The sequence below is a fragment of the Eutrigla gurnardus genome (genome assembly GCF_963514095.1).
Source record: "Eutrigla gurnardus genome assembly, chromosome: 7".
Taxonomy (NCBI): domain Eukaryota; kingdom Metazoa; phylum Chordata; class Actinopteri; order Perciformes; family Triglidae; genus Eutrigla; species Eutrigla gurnardus.
This window is the reverse complement of record NC_139921.1, coordinates 13869333-13887680: the sequence shown is the minus strand read 5'-3', so window position 1 is coordinate 13887680 and position 18348 is coordinate 13869333. Positions and strand designations below refer to the sequence as shown.

The 18348-nt window shown below is 44.4% G+C and overlaps 1 protein-coding gene across 3 annotated transcripts in view; it reads left to right on the top strand.

Annotated features, from left to right (window-relative positions):
• The window catches only part of ralgapa2 (Ral GTPase activating protein catalytic subunit alpha 2), a 98425-nt gene that overhangs the window by 71002 nt on the left and 9075 nt on the right, over positions 1-18348 (top strand). For all 3 annotated transcript variants that reach the window (XM_084014022.1, XM_084014021.1, XM_084014020.1), the window contains one exon: positions 16275-16396. In XM_084014022.1, the coding sequence (XP_083870148.1) occupies positions 16275-16396 (122 nt within the window). The remainder of the gene's footprint in view (positions 1-16274; positions 16397-18348) is intronic.

Genomic DNA, 18348 nt, shown 5'->3' with positions numbered 1-18348 from the left:
CAGGCTAATAGGATTTGATATTGAAAAATGACCACCAGCAACATTTTCAGAAAATACACAGATAGGCTATAATAACCCACCCCTTTGCTGTCTGTCTCTCTGTCATCCTTTCTCCATCGTCATCGCATCCTCCGTCACCTCTGCTTTTCCTCCGTCTCTAAACTGTCAGAGTTTGTGAAATATTTGTTTTCTCATACACTGTCCAGCTCTTATTGTCGGTTAGAATGTGTCAATTTCTTCTTTCAAGACAGCCTTGCGTCATAGCACAAGCCCCTCACAGACAACTCATAATGTATCATCTATTATTTATATGCCTGATGGAAAATGCAGCTGGTCTGGCTTTGTGTGTTCTAAGTGTATTGTCTGCAACTAGTCCACCCTCCACTGCACCGTTTTGAATAATTGAGACCACAAAATGATCAATTTAAAACATGTATTGAAGCAATACATTACTCATTGCGTTCTATGTTAACCCAGAATACAGCTGACAAATTTGTCAATCAATTGACAATCATTTGTCCGTGACGTAAGCGGATGCAAGGAAGAACTACAGGCAATATGTTTGTTTGTGTCACCTGAACTCAGCCTGTCACTGAATGGCTTTGTTGTCCCTTCACTGTATGATGAAGATCCTTCATACTGTCACTGTAGAATAATGTCTTCATCCAGAAGCTGGGATTCATTTCTCTGTTCAGCAAGCACTTGAGTTTGATTTGCCGTCCATCACTCTTTGTGATAGGGGTATTGTTAAGGTTAAAAACTGCCTGCTTGTGTGTTGGGGAAATTGCTAAGTTCCTAATAGGTGAGACAGTGTGGAACTGACCTTGATTCAGAGACATAGCCTCCCTACTGGACAGAATCAATAGTTTTTGCACACTGCCCTTGGTCCCCATCCTCTGCTCTGACACACACATAAACACACACACACACACGGATCCATCTCCAGGCAGCGATCAATAGCCATAATCTGTTTCTGCCCATCGCCAGTCATGCGAGTGAGGCTTTTAGGTGGTGAGTGTCTGTGTGTATCTGTGTGCAGTAGCAGAAAAAAGACTTGATCCTTTCAGTGCTGAAGTCTGTCATGTCCCCCCTCACAGGATCATATGAGCATATTTACAGTCCCCCACCTCCCCTAAATGCCAAAATGAGATGTACAAAATTTTCTGTGGATTTATACTGAAACATAATTGATATGATGTCCTGTATGTACTACTGTGTATGCTGTTGCTGCACACACCCCAGACACCATCATAATCGTTACAGTCACTGCATTGACAATGGCATATTCTCACACCCCTTCTGAGCAAGTTATTGTCCCACTCTTGCTGTGTCTTTGTCCAACGACAGTGTGTTCTTTTGTGTACTGTAAGATTCCTCACCTAGCAGAGATGAAAGTGCGCCTGTATGCATGATTGGATGTCATGAATAGGATCTGCCATGTTAATGTTGTCTCACATGAATTATTTAGCATCGTTGATAGGTCTAATTTGCCAGCTGTTGTGCCATAACTGTCGGCAGTCTCATAGATAATACTCAGCACTCTATATCACTGTGGAGCACAGTGCTTGACTGGGCACAGTGAGACGCCAAGCTAGTCATTATATGCTGTTTTCATGTAGTGGTCTGAGCCGATGTGAGTATAACTAGCCAACTTCCTGTTTATGGCAACAGATCAGACCAACAAACGGATCTTATAAAAATGCCTCAAATACTGAAATATACAGCAAAAATGTAAAATTCTTAAAGGGAGGTTTAATAAACCACCATGGCATGTTGTGAATGTATATTATCTTGTGGTGTATCTGTATTACTGGATGGTTTTAGTTTGAGGCAGTTGACGGTTGTCCAGTATGGCAGTTGGGTGTTGGGTTAGGGGCCATTTCTGAGTTGAAGTGTCCCTGCTTGGAGTTGGCCAGAGTGGTTTGGGCAGAGGCTGGCATTGGCTTTGCTCAAGCGGTTGAGAGTTTACACAGAATTTGGGGGGCTACGTAGAGAGGAGGGGTCTCTCCCCCACTGAATGTTTTAACCTAATCCCATTATCAGTGTAGCGCACTGCCTCCCATCTCTTCCCACTCCTTATCCCTACCCCCTCCCACCCTTCTCTCCAGCTGACCAGCTGTTCCTGCCGGGACTCACGACAATGTCCGATGTGTTCAGATCACTGAGTACCCCCCCCAACACACACACACACACAAATGCACAGAGCACAGTCCATGCACAACCAAAGCAATTGCCTAGGCCATTGCTGGAGCATAGGAAGGCGTAGAGGGAGGAGGGTGTTTGTTAGGGGAGAAGGGGGTAGCTTTGGGGGTAAGGAGGGGGCAAGCACAGGCCTGTCAAACCAAGAGCCCTGACTCAGGAGGCAGCCCAGCTCGGATGGCATATGGCGCCTAGCTTCATACAACATGCAAAAGTATTCCCCCCCTCCTTCCACTCCCTGTCTCCCTCCCTTGCTGCTAATGCAGAATGACTCATAGCATTACTCATTTTTTTCCTCCGTCCCCCCACCCCCCACATTAGTTCCTCCTCCTCTTTGCTACCCAGCCTCTAACAAAAGGCGTCCGCTGCATGGCACCCACACCCTGAAAGCCCTGGGGGCCCAGCCCAGCCTGCACTCTGAGGACTGAGCATTGGGGCCACCCCTTTTAAACACAGGTAGAGCAGGCGTGGAACCAGACGGCCAACAGCAGGGACCCAGAGCCCCGCCTGGGGTAGCATGCACACACTGCTGGTGTCAAACTGTTGTGCCCGCATTTAAGTTTGTGTTTATATACAGAAGCGGCTTTTATTTTTGTAGTGGCTCCGGTATTACTAAACTATATTGCTTTGTGTGTTTGGATGGTCTATGCATTTGTGGCACCATGTGTCCTGTTTGGGTCAAACTGCAACCTTTTTCGGAAATAAGGTTTGCCAAAATAATAGAAGTATTCCTTTTGAAGTGTAATTTGAGCTGGATTCATTCAACTTTTCCCACATTTGTGTTATCTATGGTTATACTCTTTCAATGAACCATTTTATGGTGTCAGAGAGCTTACAGCTACTTATATAACCCCATTTTTATACAATAATTTTTTAGAATAATGTATTTTTTAACTGTGCTTTCAACTAGCACTAGTAGAAGCTGTAGAGCATAGTGTAACCCCAAATACATCAACCCCCCCCCCCCGTCTCCGTCTGTGATGCATTCATGTCCAACGTCTGTGTGTTTGTGAGTGGCAAAGTGAAAGCCAGCAAGCCTGACAGTTTTGTGTGACGTCGTCTTCCCTGTCCCACTCAAGGTATGGGTATCAGCAAACCATTACATAAACAAGACTATCACAATTGTGTACATTATTTCATGTACTGTAATGTAATGTATTGACAACTGCTTGGCCTATATCCATTTGAGGGAATATGAGTATTTTATGCATTTGAATACAACCTATTATAATATAACCTATTGCTTACTCATGTAGAATGTCCGCTTATATCAAATTGAAATCTTAATACAGATGTTGTTTTGTTTCATTGCTTACATGTAAACAAAAGTATTCATCTTCTAGAAATTTCAAGTTGAGGTGATTTTGTGGTCATTTCTTAATGTCAGTCATTAAACATATAAATGGAAAAACATGTTATCAGTTATAGAAATTACAAGCGATTGAGTGATTTTCTACTGACACAAACTTGTATTTCAAGTTGAGAAAGCAGGCAACAAAACTAAATACACAGAATTGGTTTTATGTATATCACCCTTATGATATATGTTTTATTTTAAATGTGATACATTTATTAACTAATTCATTTTTGCTGTGTTATCAAGAACAGTCTCAATAACATGTAGGCCCAACGGTGATTAATCATCACAAACTGGTTACTAATATGCAAAGGAATGGCTGGCTCTGTAGGTTTGGGATTCAACACCCAAGACCATACACTTGGAAATCTGTTCTAAACCTCACACATGCCCCCGCTAAATATCCACAAAAATGAAATTGCTATAATGACTCTCATTTCTAATAGGTCAGTGGTCTCTGTCCATCCGCCACAATGCCCTGACCCCAGTGTCACCACTGGACCAGCACCAACTGCATTTCCGTTAAGAAGACATGTTCATTGTGATTGATGTGCAGTGGTGCAGCTTCTAGCATGGGTGTAAAAACCTGTCTGTCTGCTTTAAGTGATAAGCATCCAGCTAGCCATTCCATCTGTTCCCCCTAGCCCTGTTTAATTAATGAACTTTCTTTCTCCGCCCCGTTGCCAGCCAGCACAACACTAAAGCAAAAGCTGTTAGCCCTCTCAGGTTATCCAACTGGATGCATGTTCTTGTCCCCCCCCCCCTTCCACCCTCCACCCTCACCCCCCTCCTCAATGGGTGCGTTTTCATTGACTAGTTATGTTTTGTTTTCCCCTCTTTTGTCTCAGGGTTCTTGAAGGGAGGGTTAATGAGCTTTCCTGGCAAGCTGTAGCGCTTGGAATCCAGGGATAAATGGGAATAATTTAGTTTTTTTTTTTGGTTGTTTTGATGGGATTGGCAGAGATTTGAAGCCTCGTGCTTGCATGCCTGTGTATGTGTGTGTGTGCGTGTGTGCGTGTGTGTGTGTGTGTGTGTGTGTGTGTGCGTGTGTGTGTGTGTACATGAATGATAATGTGTGTTTGTTTGGATGTGTATGAATGGCTTTGAGGTGGGGTATATTGCATTTCATCCCTGCTGGTCCATTATTCCTCTTCAGAAGCAGGGAATCTGGAACACTCTTTAACAGTTGAGTCTGTCACTATTCATCTTTCAGCCATCTCAGCGCAACTCTTGTCCTGTCCTCCTTTTACCACCAAGTACTCTCTCCCTTCCTTTATGTCCCTTCTTCCTTCCGTGTCTCTTGTTACAAGGCAGTGGACAGCCCTTTGTCCGGCTAAAGCTGCCCTCTTTTGTTTGTGCGGCCTTTTTTATCCTTGTGCTAATCGCCATGGTCGTGTGCCTGAGTTGGACCCCATATTTCACGCTCAGCTCTCCTTTGTTTGACACGCCGCCCCTGATAAGAATCCCAATTCTAGGGCCTCTCTGATATTGAAATCCAACAGCGGCGTAGAAAGAGCCTTCAATCATCCATTATCTGTGCTCCAGTGATTACCATTCAATCTCCCAGGATCCAGGCTCCTCATCACTGGCCCTAGAGCTGCGGCGTCCCCTGAAAGAACCCGCATCCCTTAACGCCTGTGTCACATGCAAGCACATTCATAGACATTTCTGTTGCCGTCTTGAGACAGCCCTGCATTGAATGCTTCTGGGAAATGTCAGTGAAATGTCAATCATCGTTCGCCGCTGGAATCTCTTGCTCTCTGATGTGGCCTTTTTGGGGACTCCGGTGAGGACACCTTGTGACTTTATGGGATTTCTTTGTCCCTAAATGGCCATAACATTTTCTTTTTCTTTTTTTTTCTTCGGCTACTTGGATTGCTCTTCTTCTTTTTACATAGACTGCATTGCTTTTAATGTCACAGACTTAATTGCCTGTTTTAAGAAGGCATTTAGTTGATTATTTATAAGTTGCACATTAATGCCTCTTTAAATGGTTCAAAGGCAGTGTCTGCTCCTCCACTGGCCTGTGGCCATTGTTCTCTTTTAGAGGATGTCCTTATGCCTCGCAGCATTTGCATTTTTGCACTAAATGGAATTTTCTGCAATGACACACAAGGCACGGTGAACAAAGCAATAACAAAAACAAAACATTTAAGTATGCACCACTGTGCATTGTCTGCCTCTTCTTACCGAAAGCATCTTTTGATGTGTTAATACTGATAGTCTGTGTTTCATTGTCAAGTGGTTCGATGTGGCTGAAATACAAGCACCGAGAAATATTGGTCAAATCTTCCTGCGGCTCTCCGGCTGTAATAATATTGAGTTTGATGTCGAACAAAGACAAAGTATTGTTGGTTGCATACACAAGTCAACACATTGTAATAGTGGGATCCCTTTATCTTAATAACAAATGCATCTTTTTCATACTGTATTACATTCAAATTAGGATTATATGATTATAATGGTAATGAAATTTAAGAAAAGCTTTGTGCTGCAGACATCCACTTATCCAACACTGTATGTTTAGATGGACAACAGCTCTCAGTACCTTTTGTTTAATGTAGTGAACACATCTTCATTAGTTATGTATAGCCTGTAATTACTATTGATGAGACTCTAGCTGATTTGGGTACAAATCTATAGCTTTTGTTATTCAAATGAGTGTTATTTACCCTCAGATCTCGAAGCCAGGGGGCTTCGGAATGGGGCTTTGTGCAGGCAGATATAGCCGGGGCCACTCCAGCTACACCCACTTGTTTTTTTTATCTGCCGACTTTGACGAAATCCAGTTTCCCTCCCCCCACATCATAACCCGTCTGCATGGACGTATACCACTTCCCGCTCCTCCATCTGTTTTTGTCCACCCATGAAAAGGTCCATTATAATCTGCAGGATGCACAGTTTATGTGCTGCGTGCGCCTTGCTGCCACTCAAGGCGGTGCACTGAACTTAGGCCACAAATCCAAAAGGCTCTAACATCTCCCTCAAGTTCATGATTATCTGGGCTCTCTGAGATCTTCAGTTGAACAAGTTTGTATAACAACATTGTCTCCATCATCCCTTTCCCCCTATAAAAGCTTCCATTCTGAATGGACCTCTATGCATGCCCACTGCATGATGGTAGGCTTGTGATTAACCCTGGAGTGACTAGCTAATGTCATTGAAGGAGGGCCACCTGGCTCTGAAACTGTACAGTCAGCTGCCACTGAAGGGCCAGAATAGGAGACGGCCAGGTGTTGGGCTCCAGCCCCCCTAATTGTTGCCATGTAATGGCCTGCTTGACTGCACAATATAGCCCAGGGGCGAGGATTAGGAAAAAGCTGTTGCCAACACAGAAGTCCATTTTCTTTTTTTGCCCAAGGTTTTTTTGTTTGTGTGTCTCTCTGTGTGCATACATATATACATCTCCCTTCGCCATCGTGCTCATCTATTACAAATGCAGCAGGTAGAAGGCTGGGCCCCAACCCCAATCTTGGCTGCCACCCAAACCCTCACCCGCAAAAGCAATTAATTTCAGACATACACTTCTACAACCCTGCTACCAGACTGGGAAGGATGCTAGACATATATTTAGAGATTTGAGAGTGCTCACTGTGTGGAAAAGAAACTTCGTAAAATCGAATTTCCTTCCAACAAAAATATTTTCATTCTATCCATATCCTCAAAAGCAACATCCTTCATTAACAACATAATTTTGACAAAATATCAACAACTTTGCCTGACTGGTGTCTTCATTTGAAATTTGACGGTCATATATTATTGTTATCATTAGAATTGATTGATTATGTCCAAAACACAAACATGAGGGCAAATTAAATCACTCTTGGCCCCAGTAAATAACCCTCTCTGTTCTGTGCTATTCACCACAGCTGTGATCATATGTAACCCGGCTCTAATCATTATCATCCCTGCTAAATGCCTGGCATTTTGCATAAGACCAAGCAGCCTAATTGGCCCGATGAACCTTTCACAGAGGGGGCAATGGAGGAACAAGAGACTTCATATGCAGCATGTCTTGGGGGAGGCAGACAGGGGTGCTTGGTGTTAAGGCATCACAGTTATTCTGCTGCACATGCCACAAGCATCATTAAAATTGCAAAAGCCTCTGTTCATTTTGCTTTAATATTTCATTAGTGCTTGTCTGAACAGTGTTATTGTAGGGTTAAAATCAGAGCCTGGTATGACTCAAAGTTGGCACACTCTTCATTAACTCTCAAAGTGGTTTTATAGATGTGTCAAATACATTATAAAGCATCAGGGTACTTTGATTGCTTCCATGCTTTGAGGCGGGTATAGGTGTGCAGAGTTTTAGTCTGAAGATAGATGATGATTATCACGCTAGAAATGTCATCTTAAAGTTGAAGAAAGAAGCGGTGAAATGCCTCATATGTAATCGGATGGATTTCAATCGTCTTGGTCCAGTGTGCCCTTCCCTGTTGCATCTTTGACTTTTTATTAGAAGTTCAAATTGAGATCAGATAGATGCTGTTGTCCCCCGTCTGGATTCTGAACAATTCAAATATCAGAAACTGGAGGGAAATACATGTGATGAATATTCACCTCAGATAACTCATAAGATGCACACCTTTGTCCTGACCTAATAATGTTTCCAGATGGCTGAGGCATTCATGTCACTCTGGCCATCGTCACTGACAAAGGAGACCTTCAGAGAGAACTCTCACCCAGCCAGTCGCAGAACTGTATCTGTTAATCTTCATCCCTATGAGCTTTTGCTCATCTTATTATGACTTTCTGTTAATGCATGGTGGGGGTCTGTGTGACTGTCTGGCTGTAATGGGCCTGTGTTTGATTAATCTTGTCGATCCATTGTGTTTCACATCTAAGGCTGCTGCGTTAGGACTCATCAATGGAGACCAGAGTCCTTTGAAAAGGAGATTGGTTACAGACTGAGTTCATCTGAATACACAAGCCTTAGGCTTGTCGGCTTTGATGGCAGTCATGTTGTGTAGAACAAACCACGCTACAACAAATTATGATGTCACCATGCATCCTGAGCTGTCCTGTTCCTCTGTGGTGTGAGGATAACATGTTGCTTTATCATTTATATTCTGTGAACCCCTAACAATCTGTCCTAACATAGTTTAGGGGTCAACATTGACTTTGGTGTAGGTGCTGGTCTTATGATTTGTTGCAGAGCCGAAATCGATTTTTAGTGTCCCCCAGAGGAATGGTGGGCTGTCAGAGACTTGAGAAAAGGGGTGACTACTTCCTCCAGTCAGCTCATAAATAACCTGGTCATGCCAGCTAGCAGACATCAGATTTTGTCTGCAGCTGTGGCAAACCTGTGTGAAATCACTGATGGGCAGTGATGATGTCACGGGTTAGGAGTGATGTCATAGCTATAACTTCCCATCCTGCTGTCTGAATGCCAGATGGACGGTAGAGAGGTGTTGGGGTTGGAGCTGAGAAAGCTCCCGCTGTGGGCAAACTCACCCCTCAGGAGGTGTCATTAACCTGGGCTTACTGTTTGACCCCACTCCTTTGGGACTCCCGAGTAACAGTTTCCCGGACCCACTCCTAATTAGGGTCCTTGTTAAAACTCTTCTGAAACCAGGTATTCCTCTTGAGCATCTGATCTTGTGTATGTCTATGCACATCCGGAAAATGGACACACAAACACCTGAACTCATCATAATCATCTGTGACACATTCAGACATTTTCTGTCCTGCTGCTGTGTCTACAGCAAAAAGCTGTTTAATGAGACACCAAGGTTTGAGTAGCTCCCATATAAAATGGGATTGGGTCACACATGCACACTATAAAATCACCCCACTGACTAGTTTCTGTCATACACACTCTCACTTTATCCATCTCAATCTGTTGTTCCTTCCCACTCTACCATTATTCCAGCAGCCAGCTTTATTGCCACATTCAGTCTCTCTGTCCCTATCTTTTTTTCTCTCTGTGCCTCTCCATCTAATGTCTGTCTCCCTCCCCTTTTCCCCATAATCACCTCACACCTCTGAGGGCCTCTGCTGAGACGAGCTTCACACCTCAGCCATCGCTGTGACAACAGGTACCGCTGGCACTCAGGGCCTGGCCTCTCTCCAATCAACACCTGTTCGGCTTTCTCCATCTTTCTCCCCTTCCTCTTTTCCATCTTCCCCCCTCACTCTTCCATCTCCACCTTCTTTCACCATAGTTAAATCCCTTTGTTTAATGTCTCGGCCAATCCATTTCTCCGTGTATCCCCTCTTTACATTTCCCAGCCATTTTTCTGCCACTTATCTCCTTTTCCATAATGCGTAACAGTTCATCCATATGTAGTCAAATCCATTTCTCCATACCGATGCCTCCTGGAGATGGCACTGTGATCCCCTTGTTATTTTCAACATGTTCATGTGTGCATTCATTACCTCGTATGGTAGCCAGCGTAATGACTGGCAACAACCGCCTGTATGCAAGTCATTTAAAGGTGTGTCTAGCCTGTCTTTGCCACCAATCTTTTTCTCAAATCTGACATTTTCCCCACTTCTTTTTATTTTTCTATGAGTGTGCATGTCGTATGAGGATGTGAGGCTCTATGCTTTGCAACCAAAAAAAAATAATGACCACATCTGCTTTTTTTTTTTACCCTGCTAAACTGGCACCCCGGCACTACCAAGCACACCGCCACCCCCACCTTTCCTCTCAACAGGCAATTATGTGACTGCTGGGAGTCAATGGCGATGTGAGCTACTCCTGAGCTCCTCTCTTCACCAAGGTCAAGCTGATTGGCCCAGGTTAATGGGCAGTTGCGGGGCTAAGAGAGGAGGGGGTCAAGCACCTCGAGGCACCCTCCACCTCATCTCTAAACTGTCCCTCTTCACTACAAGAGCCCCTTTTACTACCAGCGCTTCTACAAACAGGATTAACCTTGGCTGCGATGGTGGAGGCCCAAGAAACATAGTGGCAAACATTGTTTTACAAGTCTTGGTGTTCTTCAAGTTAAACTCCCAGAATCATAAAGTGTGATGCTCAGTCACATGTTCTCTTTCTGAGTATGTAAACATAGCGTATATCCAGATTTATTACAGTGTCTTCCTTGGGTAAAGGTGTGTTTCATTTTTTTACTTGATAAAAGTATGTGTCAGACTTAGTCGGAATTCTCATTCTTAGAAAAGGGCTTCTAAACTGTACTGCAGTCTTGATTTGCATGTTAAATGCTGAATATTGTTATCGAAGACATTAACAATGGCGGATTGCCATGTGACAGTGTGACTGTTGAGCCCTTTAAGGGGGCACTCACACTTGTTTGACTAGTGTGAGTGCTGTTCTTAAGCAAAAAATGGTTCATGCATGAGCACACCGTGGACATGACGTGGCTTTAATCAATAGGCCTCTCATTATCAGAGTTCAGCTCAGGTTGCCCCCCATTATCAAGCCGATTTATGACTGAAAATACTGTTGATGACTGTACTGTTGAAAACCCAGCAGGATTCTGGGTCAGGCTTGGGCTTCAGACTCGTGGTGTCAGTGGTACCGGAGCAGAACCGGATCAAGACGTAGTGCTCCATCCTTTTATAATAAAAATGCCGCTTGTGCCTCTTCTGCTCACATGCTCTGATGCAGAGGTCGAGTGTTTAGTAGAAATATGTGCAGACTTGTTAGTAAAGTTGCAGTCATGTTCTCTGTGTTACTCTCTATTGTGATGACTTTGAGAAGGCGCTTATTGGAAACTACGTAAAGCCATGCATGTATTGTATTAAGACGCGATGACGTATGAAGCTGAGGCAATCGGGCCGAGGCCCGGTTGGGCTTTGAGCAGTATCGGTGCAAACCGGCGTGGGGACATGGGAGGGCGGACAATCATGCCGAGGCAGAGAACGGATCAAATGGCCCTAGTCTGAGTGTGCCCTAAATCTATATGTTAGTTGCTTATTCTTTGATGACTTCGGCCTCGTATCTGTTACCGTTATCCTTCTCAGTCTCGATTACTTTGTCACCGAGAATACTATCAATTATTTTGTATGTTTACAATCGTTCTCTATTGTCTTCTGTCACTCCATTTGTCTTCCCTGTTAAATCATTTTTTAGTGGAGTTTTTTTTTTTGTGTGTGTGTGTGTGTGGGGGGGGGGGGGGGTTCTACACTCAAAGCCAAAAACAGGGTTCCAGTTTCCAGGGTTTGGACACTTGGCCTGAACCCACTCTAGTCTTGACCAGTCGCCCAGTCCTCCTGCTGCCATCCCTAAGGCATGATGCTGCAACCAATGCAACTCGCTGTGTTGATGGTATTCCTTATCTTGTCTTCACCATATTGCACTGATGTTTACGCGGCATATAGACCAAATCTTTTTTTATACCATCATGCTCTCAGAATAGCTGAAATTCCATTTGGCAAACTCCCAGATGGGCACACATTGATCATTGGGTTCCGTCGTGTCCTCACCAAGACCTCTATGACATTTCCTGAGATTGGCCACATTGTGCGCTTGAGGATGAATCTGGATGGTTCAGAACATATTGCTTTTCAAAGACTGTCTATACTTGGCTCCTGGGCTACCTTCAGTTCTTATTCAGCTATTTCACTTATAATACTTCCTTCTCCAGAATCTGTGTTTGCCTGAAGCTCTTTGAATTTCATGTCCTGGGGTTCTCTCAGTGCACTGTGGGAACAGGTGTATGTCAGTAATTCTAACTGAATGTAGGTGGACTTGATGTTTAAACCTATCATGATGTAGTCCTATAGCAAACATACAGAAGCGATAAACAGTCCTGCTGGTGGATCATACATTTTTTATTGATATAGTTGGTAGCAGTTTCGCATTAAGAAGTGTTGCAATGCTCCAGTAAAATGTGGATAAGAAGACTGCTAGCACTTGTAAACGTAGATGTTGAATTAACGCTGCAGGTTTTAAACTGATTTTAACACCTAATGTTTTAAAATACATCCACTTACAAAACATACAAACATACAAAACACTGAATATGCATGTTGGGTTTAGAGTAAGGCAGACCTTCTGAAGCCATGAACAGCACTGAGGAACACAAAGAGAGGCTGGATGGTCAGGATGCTGCTCTCCAGAGAAACACCAGATCAGAGGTCAACATAGGCTCTTTGGGGAACAGTGTGTGCGCTGTGGCTCCTTGCGCACAAACACCCATGTGCGAGCATGTGTACGTATGTGGGCGGGGTTACACATGGCACAAAATTGATCCCGGTGGACAGGCGTTTTCAGTACAGGTCCCTGTGGACGCAAAGAGAAAAGGCGAGAGATGATGGTGAGGGTTGGTGGCGGTTGGCGATGGGGTCCAGCAGGGACAGAGCAGCCTGCTAATGAAGAGCCATCTGAGGCCTCCATTCACCTTGAACATGGGCCACTGCAGCTGCCCTGACCTTGGCTTTGATCCACAAAGATACTTGACCCCCACCATTCCCCCAGAGCACCCCCCCACCCCCGCCATCTGGACAGCACGCATGCATATGTATACATACGTATGTGCACACACCCACAGATACATATGCATGTACACGCAGGTTGACTCGCATAGACATGCACGTATATGATTTCACAGTTTTCATGTTGTTGGGTTCTGTCTCTGGTGGTGATTGCTCAGCCACAAAACACCATTCATTTTTTGCATGTAAGCTGCATTTGGTTTGTGAATAGTTGACCTGTGTGTTTGTGTGATAGTGTGTGTTTTCGATACAAACCTACACTTAAAACACATCACATGCAAACAATATGTCACTGGCTTTGTCACCAAGAAAGGGAGGGCAAACAAATTTCTCTTTATACCTAATATTCCCTCCCTCATATGTCTTAACCACAACCTCCATGTCTGTAGACTTCAGTCCACTAACTAAAATTGTTTCACATTAACTCAGAACTGGGAGATTTTTTTGCCACACTCCATAGGCCTTGGTTTCCCTCTCTTCTTCTTAATAGGAATGCAGCAGCTTGGAACATAGGGGTTGCTTGGAATTTCCCAAAGTGATGCCACATACCGGTTTGTATCGCTTGTCCTCCCACTTCTGCTGTAAATGACAGTTATGTCACATGTGACTTGAGTTACGGTCCATCTGTGGAAATGTAGACCTGTCTGCATTTTCCTTTTCATACATTTCACCTTGAGAATTTTTTATAGCACAAAATATTGTGCTTTTTGATACAGTAATAATGTCCATCAGAATTAATTTCATAAAACGCACATTATTTCTTTAACATTTCCCCAAAAGTAGGTCAGAGTCGGTGGGTTTGGTGTCCATGACATGGACATAGTCCCTGCGGTTCTGGATGTGTCCATTGATTAACTTACTGCATGGAGGTAGCCGCATCTGTGCATATGCAGGGGAACAAGCTGTTCCCATGGCTTAGTAATTAGAGACAAGCAGAAAGCGGAGGGAGTGTGAGAGAGAGAGATGGGAAGATTACCCCTCACTGTGCATCAGGTCTGATTTCTGTGCAGCAATTTTTTTTACCCACAGATAGCATCGTACATTTACTTAAGTGAGCGGATTACGGCTCTCGCTTTCACTCATCTCCAAAATACCTTTTATTAGTCTCCCTCCCTCACCGCCTGTCTTTCTCCGTGGCAGCCTGTCATATATTTTCTCTTGTCTCTTGATAATTCTACACTATCTCCCTTCATTTTATTCTTTGAAGTTTTTCTTTCTCACCCACTATAATCCATTTGTCTAACTTATAGTAGTGGAGGAGAGGCGTGTGTCAGAGTCAGAGAGAGCGTCTGCTCCAGCTGGAGTCAATATTTGCTTTAGGGATCTCAATAACAGGACTCCAGTCATCTGCATCTCTGATAATGGACAGCCATATGGCTCTGTTGACCCATGCCGTGCCGAGTTTCTCTCTCTCTCCTTGTCCACATTGGCCTGTCATTTCTCGGCTTCCTTCTTACCACTAATTTCTTTTCATTAAGTCTTTCCTTCTACTATATTTTGTCTTCCACTCATAACCTATCTGGACACATTTTGTTCTTTTACAAACATCCATTCACTGTCTGTCATCCATAAAAGCCTGGATATGACCCACTGCACAAAGCTGTGACCCAAGTTACCATGGCAGCAGAGACTGGGATGCCCATTCTTTTTCCAACACTGTTTCCAGCAATTGACAGAAACCAGTGACGTTGCATGTCTGGCTATGACTGGAAGACAGATAGGGAAGCAAGTGGGAAGTGCTTTTACATGCTTGAAGCCATGCTGCTCTGTTTCTCTTAAATGCACTTTTCTTTCAAATCCTCTTTTACTACTATGAGCTTTCAAGAAGGGATGTCTTGATATTCTGTCCTGACATCCACATCTTGTGTTTATCCAAGAATGTAATTTGCAACAATATGCCCCCCACAGCAAGTTTCTGTTATTTTTAACCTCCCTTCACTAGTATTTGAGTCCAACTTTTACCATCCATTGTTAAATAATGCTATTCAGGTTTTTGCTGTTTGAAAGACATGAACTGTAAATAAGCTAGATTAGACTTTCAAGACTGTCATCATTTGGTTCATAGGGTTTGTCCAACCGAACATTATGAGCAGTTATACATGAACACAAACCCATTCTGTTCCGTCTTCCTCTGTTATCCTATCCTTTGTCTTAGTCTCCGTCCAGTCTGTCCTTGTGAGCAGATTGGCCATCCTACTCTCTGGTGCCTCCCGGCTCAGGTGCCTGTCACCCAAGCTTTGCCACGGTTCCTTCAAAGCCATTGGTCATGGCTGCTTTGGCCCCTGCTGTGGCGGCATGTGCCCACAGCAGGCCCCCTGCCCAGTCACTGTCTCGTCCTATCTATCTAACCCAGACCAGAGCCTCTCGGCCCAGTCCAGCCTATCTACCTCAGCCTGGTTCAGCCTTGGCTACAGCAGCAGCCCAGTGCCACTCCACCCTGGCAGTCGAAATTAGATAGGGGGGGGGGGGGGTTTGTGCGAGAGAGTGAGTGAGAATGCTTGTTTGTCAAGCAATTTGTTAGGTGTCGTCTATCAAAGAAACATGGTCACAACAGACAGCCACGGGAATAACTAGACTCATTGTCAAACATGCAAACACACTTTTAAATGTCAAAAGTGCCATCAAACAGACCTTTTCACTCCAATAGTTGCCTGCACCATATTTTATCCAGCACTTGCTTCCATTCCACAACAGACGTAGCATGATATATGTATGATAATGTTATGATAATGGCCATCAGAATGTGTTCCACCCTCACCCAGCATCCATTTTTCAGGCTTATTTATTTATTAATTTGAGCCTTTTCATTTCAAATCCGGCTATCCATCCTGCATGGTGGCTGCAATCACTGCTTGTCACTCTGAAATTCAAATGGCTCCAATTTTCCCCCTGATGGCATAGAGAAGTGGTAGGCAGCACATCAGGGAGGGTGGTCCTAGACATGCTGCCCAGCATGGTTCTATTGGGGGGGTTGCAGCTGCAGTATCACGCCAGTAGTGATGTATTCTTTCTTTCTTTTTGTAGCTTTGTTTATTTTGGATACTCTCATTGGGCTTGTGTAGCTTGATGATTGTTCCATCTTCTGGCTGGCTTGCTAATGGTGGAGCTACACTGCCTCTCGCTCTCACAGCACATCTCTCAAGTAGTGTGGCACTTACAACAAATGTATTTTTAGCTTTGGCTATGAACTGACAAGTTGTGCTATGTACTGATGGTTGTTTTGAAGAAATCCTGAAATGTGATTATTTTGTGAGTTTTAGGTGTTTCTCTTCTTCAACATGCCATCATGATTTGTGCCTTGACAAGAGCTGACTAGCTATGAGGAGCGGGCGCTCTACCTGGAGGCCATTGTTCAGAACCACAGAGAGGTCATGACCTTCGAAGACTTTGCCTCACAGGTCTTCTCCCCCTCTCCTGGCTATCCAATGAGTGGGACAGGTGAGAAATGAACCACAGTGCACTTATGTTCCCCTTTATGTTCTTTCCACTCTCTCATTCGGTCTGTACATCCCAATATTGCCTCATCATTTTCCTCTTGTGCCTTCTTTCACCCTCTTTGCGTCTTTTCCTGTATTTTTTTAATTAGGGCGCACTCACACTAAGGCTAGTTGCCCCGTACCGTGCCGAAGCTTGATTGTCCCGTCTCCCCAGTCCCCTGCCAGCCTGCACTCACATTCCTCCAGGCCCAACTGGGGGCACGGTTACCTCTTGTACATACAGCCTCACGTCGTAATGTGACACACGCGTGGCTTTCCCAAAAGTGCCATCTTCAGAGTCATCACTATGGAGAACAACACTGACAACACTACTGCAACTATATGCCAGTATGTCATGTCCCTGTTGCGTACCTGTGCTTGAGCAACTGTACCGTGCTGAAGCCCACCTCTTCCAACCCTGCCAGGACCAAGGACGGGAAGGAGCACTCATACTAGTCCAACAGAGTGGACCTTGGGGCACAAACGTGCTTGGGCACGGTACAGATTGGGCCCCCCACAGGGGGTCCCCAGCTGGTTTGCAATCACACTGCTCCAGCCCAAACGGGCCTCCGCCCGATTGCCTCTTGTACGTACATCATCACGTCATAATACGACACATGCATGGCTTGATGTTGTTTTCAAGAAGCCCCGTCTCAAAGTCATCACAAGAGAGAACAACACAGACAACATGACTGAAACTTTACTGACAAGTCACTACTGCATATATTTCTAGTAAACACTCAACACACAGCGGCATTTTTTATTATAAAAGTACCAGAAGTCAGAGGGTGCAGTCGAATAGTCTATTTTGCTTCGGAAGGTTCCTAACTGAAGAAGTAGTAAACAAGTGGCCGCCATGATAAGAGCCGTTCGGATTCTCTAAATGCAAAGGAAAGGAGCTCCATGCTTCCTGTCAGAGCTCCTTTAGCATAGGATGCAACGTACCTTCCTATACGAAAGGAAAGGAGATTACGCCGACCCACAATTCTTTGAGAGCAACATTTAAAGTGTCGCACACCTCGGTCGTTCATGAAAACAAACGATATGCAATTGCATAGTTAACAATTACTTTCATGCAGACATATAGTAATTGGAATTACGCTGATAAATGTGTGTGGACAGTGATAATAATTTAATGGTATTTTTATTTATTTCAATCAAATAATTTGACAAAAACAAAACTAAAACCACAAATGAAATGTAAATACAGCAAACGGTAAAACAGGAAGGAGGAGCTGCTGGAACTGAAGCCGGTCAGTGAACGAGCTGCTTATAAAACCAATATGTGGAGAAGTGGACGATGCGTTTTTTGTAGTCCATTACTGTAGTTTCTCCAGCGCAGACGCACATCAATCGCTGGTGCAGATTATCAGCTGTCAATCATCAGCGGCCGCGTTATAATGACGTAGCTTAGTGAAAGTCCGGTCGGATTCTCTGAGCACCGCGGCCGACTTTTCCTAAATCCTTTTGAGTTCTCCTATCGCCTTTCCTTAACCCTGTGATGTTTTCTCCAAAGGTCAAGGAATAGGAGTTAGGACGTTATTTTTTGACTATTCGACTGCACCCTGTCATCAACAGTATTTTCAGTTATATCGGCTCGATAGTGGAGGGGGGGGGGGGGGATCCGAGTTGAACACTGAGCGATAATGAGAGGGACAGCCTATCGATTAAAGCCTACGTCATGTCCACATTGCCTACCCGTGCATGTGCGCGTTAATGAACCGTACCGTACTCAAATCCACCTCTTCCGAGCGTGCCAGGGCCAAGGAAGCGTACCGTTTCTTAAGTACGGAATGGAGCGCTCGCACTGGCCAAACAATCCAGACATTAGGCTCAATCGTGTCTGGGCACGGTACGGTTGGTGTAGTGTGAGTGCGCCCTCAGTCTGTCCAATCCTCCACAACACACCCGTTT